Source organism: Lepus europaeus, chromosome 4 (assembly GCF_033115175.1).
Source record: "Lepus europaeus isolate LE1 chromosome 4, mLepTim1.pri, whole genome shotgun sequence".
NCBI lineage: Eukaryota > Metazoa > Chordata > Mammalia > Lagomorpha > Leporidae > Lepus > Lepus europaeus.
In genome coordinates, this window is record NC_084830.1 from 142,259,597 (window position 1) to 142,272,320 (window position 12,724).

Consider the following 12,724-nt stretch of genomic DNA (forward strand, 5'->3'; position numbering starts at 1 on the left):
GGTGGTTTTTCACAGACGCACAGGTCCATGGAGGTCTTTCTGCCATGATCCCCCGCCACACTGGGCTTTGCCCGGATGCCCGTGTGGGTGGGGCACGGCACCACCACACACCCCTGTCACCAGGCGACTTCTGGCAGTCACCACTGTGAGAGGTGGAGAGGGCCCTGGAGGTCCCAGGGACCAGACAGGTGGCTCCCGTGCTCCCTCACACTCCCGTCATCACTGTGGACCAGAGCTATGGCAAGTACCTTGAGGTTTGGGGGGTCCCAGGAGATTTTTCTGAGGACTTAGAGCATTGCTGTGGCCTGAGGGGTAGGGGTGAGTGGGTGTTGATCAGGGGAAGGGCAGGAGGAGGGAATCCAGGCCTCAGGGGGCACCACAGGCCTCAGGGGGTCCAGGGTGGTGAGCAGAGCGGCAGGGACAGGAGTGGATGGGAAGGTGGGGCTGTGGGCTGGGGCTTCATGGTGGGCACAGGGAATGTGGTGAGGTGCCTGGCAGGAAAACAGAGAGAGTGGTCACCTTTGCAGAATGAGTTACAAGATGCACAGCTGGGTTGGGGGCTCTGTGGCATGCAGGGGAGAGTGGAGGGCAGTGGTGGGGAGCAGAGCCTATTACCAGGTGGACTTGGCAGGTGCACAGGGGGGCTGAGAAGGAGGCCCAGGTGACACCAAGGTTTGGGGGTGTTGGTGGTGGTTTTCCCGAAGTGGGGGACACAGGGCAGGGAGCAGCTTTGGTTAGGGGAGGTAGCTCAACTGTTCAATTTTGGACATGTTGAGGTCAAGGAGCCAGGGAGAGAGCAAAATGGAGATGCCATGTAGCAGGAAGACACAGGAGTTTGCAGCCATAAGCAAATCTGGCTGACAGTAAGGTTTAGACATGCCCCCATTACCACAGGGGGCTCAACGGTGACTCTGGTTCTCGGCAGTGGAGCGTCACGAGGTAGCCGGAGCCGGAAGTCCGCACGCTTAGATCCGTCTTTCCCCCTGTGTGACTTGCAGCAGCTCCGCAGGCCCCCTAAGCTGCCCGTGCTCTGTGCCTCAGCACAGCACGGTCATGGCGATGTGTGCGTCACGCTCCCCAGGAGTGTCGTCCGAGGACCCATTAACCTGAAAATAAAACATGCAGGGCTCTTTGGAAACAAGACCTATGTTAAAACAAGGAGTTATTATAGCTGTGCGTACGGCAGTGAACACAGAAATACAGCCCCAAGCTTCGTATTGATTTTGGTCCCGGGTGCGTCCCACAGTCGAATAAATCTGACATTTCTTCCCCGAGCGCTGGCTGGGCTGATGGCAGGTCTCCAGCTCCCAGCCTCCTCCAAGGTTACGTCCTTTGTCGGCTCGGCCGGATCCAGCACCCCCGCACCTGCCGGAGCCGTGCAGCACAGGCTGCCCCTCCCACTCTGCCGGGGTTTCCGGGGAAGAGTCCAGCTGTGAACTTGGAGCGTGGCCAGGAGCAGATGCCCTCTGGTTAAACTGGGGACAGGTTCTCCCAGCAAAACAGTGGCTCTGGGGGGCCTGGACGAAGAGGCCCTAGACAGTTTCGAAGTTTGCAAGCTTTAGGCTGCATTAAGGGTTATGGAATTTGCTCCATTCACTCACTCACTCACTGGAGAAATACTGAGCACGTACCAAATATAAGCCCAGAGACAGCAGTGAAAAAGGCAACATGTTTGTCTTCTTGGAATTCATATCCAAATTCAAGAAGAGAGACCATGTAAACAAAAGAGAAATACACCCTTATGGGGACAGCCAAGTAAATGATAAACAGAGAATATTGGTGTGGCTGGAGAGTGCCTATTTTTTCCAATTAATTTTTTGAAAAAAACATTATGAGAGAGAGGAGAGAGAGAGAGAGAAGAGAGAGAGGTCCTCCATCTGCTGGTTCATTCTCCAAAGGTCTGTAACAGTGAGGGCTGGGCCGTGCCAAAGCCAGGAGTCGGGAGCGCCAGACAGGACTCCCATGTGAGTAGCAAGGGCCCAAGTCCTTGAGCCTTCTCTGTTGCCTTCCAGGGTCTGCATTAGCAGGAAGTTGGAATCAGAAGTGGCGCCAGACTTTGAACCAAGGTACTCCGCTGTGGCCTGTGGATGTCTTAGGCTAAATGCCTGTCTGGGAATGCCTGTTTTGGGTGACGTGGTCAGGGAAGGCCTCAAGGAGGTGGTGACATCTGAGCAGAAATCTGAGAGCTGAGAAGGAGGTCGCGGGCGAAGGGCAGGGACAGGGGCGTTGCAGGCAGCGGCCCCAGCAGCGGCACCGAGGTGAAGACAGGCGGGCAGGTTTGCAGACCGTGAGACGGTGTGGCTCGGGAGGGGACAGCTGTGCAGAGCTAAATTGCTCACGGGAAGGCATTTGGATCCTGGTTTCAGTGTTATGGCGAGGGGCTGGTTTCTGTCTGGAAAGGGTTGCTGTGATCCTAGGGTGGAAAAAGAGCCGCAGGAGAGGGGAGAGAGTCCTGAGTAGCAGCCAGGAACTGGCCGTGGTCCCGGGGAGAGGTGAGAGCCCAGTGGGCTGCATGGAAGCAAAGCGGCCCAGCCGGTGGATGCCTGGGGAGTGTGAGGGGCACCACAGCGGACCACATCCCCGGCCCTGAGGACAGGCACACGCTCTCTCTACCTGGTGGCTGAGGGCGCTCGGCCTTGGCAGGTCTGACACAGCCGTGGGGTGTCCGAGGCGAGGTCCGGTGCGAAGCCGGATACGCGGGCCCCAGACACCTGCGGGCTGGCAGTGCACCTGGAGCCGAGGCACCGGCTTGGATGGTGAGAGCCCAGTGCCTGGGGCTGAGCCCTGGGAGCCTCTGGGATAGAAGCCGGAGCGAGACCCTGGGGGTGATAGCGCCCCAGGAACCAAAGAAACCGTGCGGGGGTGGGGAGCGCAGGCTGCTGGGATGGCAGGCAGGTTCCGGGGGTTGAAGCCTGCACTGGAGGGGAGGATGCAAAAGCGACCCCTGGGGCAGCTCTTTGGAGAAGCTTTGCTGTCAGGCCGGGCAGAGACGGGGGCCGCCGCCTGCGTGGGTGTCTGTGGCCGTCGGAGGCATTCTGGCTGTGGGTTCTAGTTCCCTGCCCCTCTCCAAACACCTGGGACACTGACGTCTGCCAACAGTCCCCAGATGAGGCAGACCCTGGGTGATGTGACTTCGCTCCTCTCTCTCCCTTCCAGCAACACAGATCCGCCAGAGGCATGTTGGGATCACCCCGGCTCGCAGGATGTCCTTAAGGAAAACCCTAACCCAGCGTCTGCATGTTAAACCATCACCCTCCAGCGCACCATTTACGGTACAGCCCCCAACGGAACACATCACACATTACATTCAGACAGGCTGGATGCCATATAGTCATTCACTCACTCATTCATTCATTCATCTGCCATCGTGTGGGCGCTTGCTGTGTGTCTGGAGCCGGTGCTCTGGGGGAGCCTCCGATGCTCCTCTGGGTCCTGTCCTCCTCTCTCCACTCCTGCCCCCAGGAAAACCCAGCAGGCTGGCGCGGACAAAGGCAGACGCCATGGGAGACCCACATGGTCAAGGTGAGGACACAGGGTCTAGGGATAGAGGCTGCCCGCAGGGGTTGGCAGTAGTGGGCGTGGAGCAGCAGGCTTGGGCGGCGGAGGCGCGGTCGGGAGTGCGGCTGGGACAGGGGGGCGAGGCTGTTCCCCGCCCTGGGAACGCGAGGCGGAGATTCTCAAGCAGGGGCACCTGGGAGCTGTTCACAGCGCAGACTGGCCCTGGGGGCCGCTCATTCGGCAGGCGGAGGCCACAGCCCGGGATTCCTACTTGCAAGCAGCTCTCTCCTCTGCCTAGCAAGGTGATTCTGAGCTGTCCTCCTTTCGAGAATGCCACAGCACTGTCTGGCTTTTATCCTTGGCCCTGCGTAGCAGCACCCCCTTCCCGGCCAGGCCAGGGTCTGGCAGCGGGGCTGTCGGGCGGGCCGCACTGCAGCGCGCGGCCGCCAGGAGGCGCCAGAGGCCTCGGCTCGCGCGCCGCGACTCCTCCGCCCGCCGACGCCGCGCCCGAGTCGGGGAGCGAGCGCAGCCAGAGCGCTGCGGGCTCACAAAGCGGACGGACGCGCGGCGCCGGCGGCGGCGGGAGGTGGCAGGAGCGCAGGGCGGCGAGTCGGCGCCCAGCCTTCTCGGCGACCGCACCACAGGAGCTCGAGCACTCGGACGCGGGGACTCGGGCCGGCCTCCAAGGTACGCGCCCCAACTTGGCGTAGTTGGGACCTCGGCGCGGGCAGGGGCAGGGCCTGGGGCTGTCTCCACGCGCCCTCCTGCGCCGAGGCCGCGGGGGCCGAGGGGGACCCCCCAGCTGCGGGCACCCCCGCTTCGCTTGGCCAGCGCCCGGCGTTGCTGCTCAGAGCCCGGTGCCCCCCGTGTCCCCCACGCGCTGGGTCCGTCTGGGGGAGCGCAGTGTGCGCACCCGGGGCCGCCGGCTCTCGGGGAGGGGTCCTGGAGCCCGCGGCTGGGGCTCGGCCGCGCGGGGACCCGCGGGGACCCGCGCCGAGGGCTCCCGTGTAGTTGGACAGCGGCCGGCGGTCTGTGACGCAGCCGCCTCCGCCAGGGCCGGGCCCCGGGTGCCCGGGCGCGCGTCCCGGCGGTGCGAGGACGGCCCGGTGCCCGGCCTCCGCCGCTCACAGCCCCTGCCCTGTCCCGCAGATGCCGGCGGTCGCGGTGCTGGCGGCCGCCGCCGCCGCCTGGTGCCTCCTCCAAGTCGAGAGCCGGCACCTGGACGCGCTGGCCCTCGGCGCGGGCCCCAACCACGGCCATTTCCTGGACAACGACCAGTGGCTGAGCACCGTGTCCCAGTACGACCGGGACAAGTATTGGAACCGCTTCCGAGACGTGAGTACCGCGCGGCGCGGCGGGGAGACCGGGGCGGGGCCGGGTGGGCCCCCACGGAGGCCCTGGGCTGTGCGTCTTGCTTGCGAGCAACTTTAAAGAGAACTTGGGCGGCTCGGTGCGCTTGCCTGTTACCTGTGGTCCAGGTGTGCGTAGCTGCAGTCCGGGGGTGGGGGGCGGGGCCGTCACCTGGCGCGGACCGATGCCGGCACCCGTGGGGAGAGGCCCCGGGGGCTTCTAGGCTCTCCGCGGGGGGCGGCTGGCTTTGCCTGGCGCCCGGAGACCCCGGCCAGGGGCGTCAGGTGGATCCGGGCTGGAGAGGTCAGGGGGAGCGCGGGCCAGGTGTGGCAGGTGTGAGAGGAGGCTGGCGTGTGCGTCGTGGCCGTGGGCCTGATACGCTGGGGAGGGAGCGGTGGTCTTGACCCTCGCGGTCTTTCTGGAAAGGGAGGGTGGGCAGGCGGCCCGCGGGGACCCTGGGCGCCCGGGGCGCCAATGCTGCCGGGTTGCGCCCGGAGGCCGGCCCCACTGGCCAGGTGGCCCCGGGGTGAGGAGCGGGAGGCGTCTGTCGCGGTCTGCCCAGAAGAGGGCGTCCCCTCCGTGCGGCGGGAGCCGCAGCTCGCTCTCCCCAGGCGGCCGCGGGGGCCGGGCCGAGCCCCTCACCTCTCCCGCCACGTCCGGAGCACCAGGAATTCCTAGCCCCGAGAGCTGTCCCACGGTCAGAGTGTCCAAGGCTTAGGAGCCAAGCAGAGAAACGCTTCTGTGTTCCAGAGCCCTGCTGGTGTTGTAAAATATGGAGCAGTTTTAGGTATTAAACTAGAAATTTCAACCGCGTGTTAAAGAAGACCCGGACCGTAGCCAGAGCCCGTGTGCCCAGCAGGGCATTGGTGTACAGGTTTCTGAGGAGGTGTCTGTGGGGCGAGTCCCGCCCTTGCGGGGACAGGGAGCGTCTCTGCAGGCCCTCTTCCAGGGGAACAGGTGCACCTTTCGCGGGAAGTGGGGGCTCCCCTCTCTCTGCGTTGTGTCTCTGCTCATTCCACGCCTGCCTGGCCTGCTTCTCTTAGAAGGGGATTTGGAAACATTCTGTGAGCTTCTGCGGTAACCTAGGGCTTGCCGTGTGCTGCAGGGAGCTTCCTCCCACACCTGGTCCCATCTCTGACCCGCCCTGTTAACCACCAGGATCCCTTTCTGCTCAGATCCCGGGAGCCCTGCCTTTACTGCCTTAGCCCAGTACTGAGAACTGTGCTGAGACCCAGACGCTTGGGTTCCTGGGCTTGGCTGGGGTAGGAATAAGTTGCTGGGCTGGGTGGAAGGCCACCTGGGTGCAGAAGCCACCTTGGCAGGTGTGCCCTTGGCAGGTGGGTTGGGTTGAATACGTTTTTGCTGGTTGTTTCTCTGGGTTCTGCAACCATTTACTGTGCTTCTGTGTCTGTCTGAGGTTTCCTAATCTTCGTGCATCGTGAACTGGGCATTACCTCTAGTTCCTGTTTGGCTTTCCTCTTAAAAAGAAAAAAATGGGCTTTTCTTCCTTTCTCGCCTTTGTTCTGGGTGTCGGTGGTATTTTTAAGCATTGATTCGGTGGCTTTTGAACGCTGATTGATGATGACGGCCATCTGGGTGCACCAGGCACCTCCCCTGCGGCTCTTGTTCCCGTGTTTCTGGAGTGAGTACTGGGAACCCGTGTCCTAGCGTAAGCCAACCTGTGGGATAATTACGATGTTTAGGAAGTACTTCTTTACTATGGTAAATGTGTTCAGGGCTTAACAACATGAGAACAGCTTTTATGCTCCAGTGCACTGCTTCTCTGGGTTTGTTTTAGTGTTAAACTAAGATTTTTAGCAGCATATAGGTATTTGTAAGAGATTTGCTTATTATTTCAAAAGCAGAGTTAGAGGGAGAGACCAAGAAAATCTTCCTTCTGCTGGTTCTCTTCCTAGTTACCTACAACAGCTAGGGCTGGCTGCCAGGAACCAGGGGCTCCATCTGGGCCTACCACATGGGTGACAGGAAGCCAGGTGCTTGGGCCATCACCTGCTGCCTCCCAGGTGCGTTAGAAGGAAGGTGGATCAGAAGCAGAGGGACGGAATGGATCCCAGGCACTCCAATGAGGAGGGATGCAGGTTCCTGAATGGTAGCCCAGCCTGCAGAGCCACAGTGCCCACCTCAGCAGCGCATGTGTAAGAAATGTTTGATCCAGCATAGCGGAAACATCTGAACATTTAAAAAAACTCAGACATCTGCAGTCAGCAACCATTTTGTGTGCTTCCTGGAGTCTTCTAATAGTAAAAGTGGCTCAGACCATTTAATGTTTCTAACATCTTTAAAGTGCTGGGAAACCCAGTCCAGGTGTGCTCTCCAAGCAAGCCAAACGTCTTCAGCTGGGTCCTTATTGGGAGAACCACAAAGCGTGGATCACCTGGGACCAGGCATTCAGTGGTTGCTTCCCATAGGGAGCAATGTGGCAGACAGTGGGTCATTCTCATGGAGCCAGGCCCTGCCAGGGGTTGCCAAAGCACCGGATTGTTTCAGTTGTTTTGTTGAAGCCCGTGCCTGCTGATAACTTAGAAAGGCCGTGTCCCGACATTATTGTTATGATGCTGGTCAGTTTTTGAAACTCACTGTGAAAGAACACTTCTCATCTTCTCACTTTGTTGAATTTGGAGGAGAGTTACTGAGTTGGAAATGATGTTTGAATTTGGGAAACTGAAAGCTAAGGATGTTTTTCATGGAGTTGATGCTGTTGTTACTGGGTCAGTTGGAAGTGAGTATGATGGTGGGAGCTGTGCTTGAAGCTCCCCTGATGGTTGGGTAGGGACAGCCTGGATGCCTCTGCTGACTGTCCTGTTGCTCTGGGGGTATAAGCACTGGCTCCTCACTTGCAGAAGTAAACCTGCAGAGCCTCTCCATGGCTTGATGTTTTGAGCTGTGGATTCAGGAGAAATAACTGCAAAATTCAAATGACTTCTCCTAAATGTATTTGTGATCTGTTAGTTTGGTCATTATTCTTTTATAAGCACTAGTAGTTGAGATGTTTTGGGCAGGTGGAGGCCTGGACTTTATGCACAAATGAAATATTAAAAATGAGAGTATGAAAAAGGCAGATGTTTGGATTAAATTATACGATGATTTTTCCATCTCCAGCTGTCACAGGTTGCAGGTAGAAGGGGCAAGATGTGGCAATTGTTCTCATTTTTCTGAATCTGACTTGGCCTTGGCTTTGAATAACCATTACTGTGATGAAAATAGTCTCTCCTCATTCTTACATTCACACATCCCAACACGTGGCAGGCACTGAGCTGTAAGGGAGAGTAAACATGTTCTCTAACCTTGGTGTGTTGGATGCAGTCCCTTAACTCTAGGGTCCTACCTGTCTTTGTTACTCTGTTTTCTTTATTTAGATAAAAGTTTTTTCTTAGCCTTGCTGGGGATAATGAAAAGATTAAGGCATTGCAAGAAGAGATAGTAGCTGACATTTATGGAGCATTGTTTCCTTGTGAATGTTTCTAACAATCCTGGGGTACTAATATTGCCATCCCCTGTTTACTGGACGGTGAAGTCTGTTGTTCAGTTAAGGATCTGGGTTGTGGAGGGGCCTGGGCTGGAACCAGGCCGTCCGGATCTCAGCTCTTGGTGCACGCTGTGGATTGGGGAGTCGGCCTCCATCGAGCTCACGCTGCCGTCTTTGCTGTTTGAGGTTGGAGACAGTGAAGATACTGAGGCTAAGATGCAGCAGGATGGGGAGCTCAGTGGACACAGCTTACTCAGGGTCATGTCAGGGCTTACCTTCTCCTAATAATGAGCTTCTGATTTGATTAAAATAATATTGTTGCTGACACCAAACATGGCATTTTCTTTCTTTTGCACACATGAAAGTAGCCCTGACATTTAACTCCCAGATAATTACCTGTAACAGGCCCAAAGAATCACAAGTGTTGCCTTGGCTGGCATTTATCTTAGCGTGCAGGGCCCTGGGTTTGTAATTCTAATGAGAGCGCATGGACCTGCTCTCCTTCTTCTACCGTGTGCTCTGTGGGCTTGGGTGGCCTCCAGCTCAGAACCAGGGTGGCTGTGAGCCTCTCATCTGCTCATTGGCTCTTCACTTCTTGGCTGTAATGAGTTGTGAGTGCAAGTGGGGTTTACTGATAGACTTGTGGCTGGCCAAGTCGGTGGGACTGGTGACAAGAGAAGTGGTGTGGCTTATGGATCAGTCATTAATCTGTCACCACAGAAACTTGATCGTGTAATCGAGAGTAGCAGAAAATCATTTTGATTAAACAGGTTCAAGGAGACATAAATGAGTTTAGAGCCTCACTCTCTTTAATGAACCCACCATCTTAAATCCCTCATGCCGGACGACAGCTGATAGACGTAGTTGTTTCACAGAGACCATGATGGAGGAGCGATAGAGGATTTGACAGGCCTAAGAGTGCCCTTGACCTCTCCGACCTCCAGTTTGCCCTAGTTGGAGAGAAGATCCCATTGGTCTTGCCTGGCCAGGGCTACAGAGGTGACTTCTCCGGCTGGACTCTGGCTGGAAAGCATTGATCAGGGCATACCTCCTCTCCTGTGTGCTGATGGAGCTGTTTCCAATATCAAGAAGTAGGGCTGGCATTGTGATGCAGGAGCTTAAGCCACCATCCCATGTCAGAGCTCCAGTTTGAGTCTCATCTCATCCCCTTCTGATCCATCTCCTTGCTAATGTACCTGGGAAAGCAGCAGAAGATGGCCCAATTGCTTGGGCCCCTGCCACCCACTTGGAGAACCTGCATGGAGTTTCAGGATTCTGGCTTTAGCCTGGCCCAGCCCTGGTTGTCCTGGCCGTTTGGGGAGTGAACCAGCATATAGAAGATCAGGATTAATCTGTATGTCTCTCTTTCTGCTTCTTGCTCTGCCTTTCAAATATATAAATAAACCTTGAAAAAAAAAAAAAACACCAAGAAGTAGCTCTAAATGGGTAATTGTGCCTATAATATTCCCCTGTAAGAATAGGACCTAATCATTGGCTCACCTATTTTGTTTCCTTTGAGACAAAGCAGTTAGACATTTTATAATAAATTATTTCTTAGTCACTTATTCCATTTCAAACTAAACACACTCAAATCTTCAGGTGACCATGTTCAGGATGGCTCAGTCTGCCTTTGCTACGCTGAGTTGACTCGAGCAATTCCTCAGATCCAAGCTCTCACTTGGTTTCATCTCTCTAGGTGAGGTAATTACACACCAAAGAAATTTCTTTTAAGAGACAAATACTTTGAACAAGGTTACAAGTTTATTTTTAGCCACATTTAATGCATTATAAGAGGCATCTTTTTATTTGGGGGGCGGGGAGAGGTAAAGGGAGAGAGGAAGGAAGGAAGGGAAGGAGGGAGGGGCAGACAGAGCTCCATGCACTGGCTCACTCCCTAAAAGCCCACAATAGCTTAGGCTGGACCAGGTGGAGGCTGAGAGCCAGGAACTCAATCTAGGCCTCCCATGTGAGCAGCAGGGACACACACACTTGAGCCATCACCACCACAACCTCCCTGCTTTCTGCTGTGGAAGTGGAGTTTGGAGTCGGTGCCAGGAGTCAAATCTACTACTCTGATGTGGGTCCCGGGCATTTCACCCAAGAGGCCACGCCCCTACCCAAGGTGCAGCTAAGGACGAGAGTCCCTGGCTTCACAGATGCCTGCCTGAAGCTAGACCGTGGATGTAAAGGTAAACAGGAAGCAGGCCCACCACGAAGGAAAGGAAAGACCACAGCAGACAGCTTGCTAGTTCACACCTCGGCCGGCTTTGGCGGAGACAAAGAACACACAGCCGCAGTCTCAGGTTTCGGGTCTGACTGCACATTACCATCGCCCCCACTTCCCAAACCTACGGTGCCATTACGTGCATCTGCTCTGACCCTTGGACTCATCTGTTGAGTGGGAAGAATCCTGTTCTCTCTCTCTCTCTCTCTTTTTTTTTCTTTTTGACAGGCAGAGTGGACAGAGAGAGAGAGAGAGACAGAGAGAAAGGTCTTCCTTTTTGCTGTTGGTTCACCTTCCAATGGCCGCCGCGACTGGCGCGCTGCAGCCAGCGCACCGCGCTGATCCGATGGCAGGAACCAGGTGCTTCTCCTGGTCTCCCATGCGGGTGCAGGGCCCAAGGACTTGGGCCATCCTCCACTGCACTCCCGGGCCACAGCAGAAAGCTGGACTGGAAGAGGAGCAATCGGGACAGAATCTGGCGCCCCGACCGGGACTAGAACCCAGTGTGCCGACTCCGCAGGTGGAAGATTAGCCTAGTGAGCTGCGGCACCGGCCTAGAATCCTGTTCTGTTGGTAAGAACTCTAGATTGCAAGTCACTGAAACCTGGGCTGTGTTTGCTGTGTAAGTGAAAATCCTGGGACGGTGTGACTTTATTTAGGGCTGGACTCAAAGGCGTAAGATCCGTCACAGGATCTGGCCTTTGAGTGTGTCTGTTGCTCGCTCTCTCCTGCCTACCATCTTTGGGCTTTTCTGTGGCCTTCATTGCTTTTGTTCTCAGGCTGAGTAGTTCATTAGTGGCTCACGGAAACAACAAATTTGTGTCACCATCTTGTTTTCATGTCTGAACAGGGCCAGTACAAGTCCCTGAACTGGGGCAGGAATTTGGCATGGTAGTTGAGATAGAGCCTGGGACACCAGTATTGGAGTCCTTGGGTTTGAGTCTTGACTCTGCTTCTGACTCCCAGTTCCTGTAAATACACTCCCTGGGAGGCAGCAGGTGGTGGCGCCCGGCCTCTCACATGGGACATGGAGGGAGTTCCTGGATCCTGGCTTCAGCTTGGCCCAGCCCCAGCTGTTGGGGGCATTTGAGGGAGTGAACCAATGGATGAGAGATATCGATCTCTTTCAAAAAATAACAGAATTGAGACCTACCAGGTGTATCTGCGTTAAGTATCCATTCGTCAGTCAGTCACCTAGGCCAAGCTGATAGAATATGCTGATTGTCTAGGCCTGGTTGTGTGCCCAGGGCTGAACTGGGGCTAGTGTGATGTTGGGGACCTCTGCTGGGTCCCATGGCTTGGAGGTAGTTGGAGGGGAGTTCCTTAGGGGAAAATGGATGCCTGGTGAACAGGTACCATTCATTATCCACAGCCTCACAGGGTTGGCAAGAATATAAATTACTTAACACAGGTGTAGCTTTAAGCAAATGTCTGGCTTAATTTTCAATAAGTGGAGACTTTTTTCATAAATATCAACAGTCCTATAGGACTTTGATGTATTGTTGCTCAGTCCATAGTCATGTATATTTACATTTAAGATTCTGTAAGAGCTGGATGCTTCCTGAAGAGAGAGCCCAAGTCTGAGGTTGCCTTGCACACAGCAGGTGGTAGACAGCTTTTTGTTGGTTTGAACCACCTCCTAAGTACACCTTGGGTATGAACCCTGGGGAGGGAAGGCTTTGAGGAGCGTAGTGGAGACCTGTGCTTTTATGGTCATTGGTAGGTAGAACTTCTAGGTGTTAGGCATTGAAAAACTTTGGTTTTTGTTTGGTCCCTGTCTAAGCCCGGACCTCCTTCCAGGATATACTATTGTATATTGCTGGGTGTCTCCAGATATTTGGTACAGAGCCCAGTGCAGAGAGGGAATGCTAGGATGGATGAATGAGGGAAACAGCCCAGACCAGATGTGTCCAGCCCCTAGACCTGGGGGCTGGGGGACTACTGCAGAGGGCTGACTGCTGGAGTCAGACTGGCTTTGAAGAAGGGCGTGCTACTGCACCAGTCATTGGCACTGGCGATGGACGGCAGCAGATGGGAGATCTGGCAGAGAAATGCAACTCTGTCACGATTCAGGCGCGGGCTCTGAATCCGTGAAAATCTCCGTGGGTCTGGATCAGGTCATGGGTAGGTGTCTGCTCTTAACCTTAGATCACACTCCAGTCTTG

At 55.7% G+C, this 12,724-nt stretch overlaps 1 protein-coding gene across 1 annotated transcript in view; it reads left to right on the forward strand.

The window, feature by feature from the left end:
- Positions 1–4,647: 4,647 nt before the first annotated feature.
- Positions 4,648–12,724, forward strand: part of SPOCK1 (SPARC (osteonectin), cwcv and kazal like domains proteoglycan 1) — a 480,184-nt gene continuing 472,107 nt past the window's right edge. The window contains exon 1 of the mRNA XM_062189759.1: positions 4,648–4,833. Within this exon, the coding sequence (XP_062045743.1) occupies positions 4,648–4,833 (186 nt within the window). The remainder of the gene's footprint in view (positions 4,834–12,724) is intronic.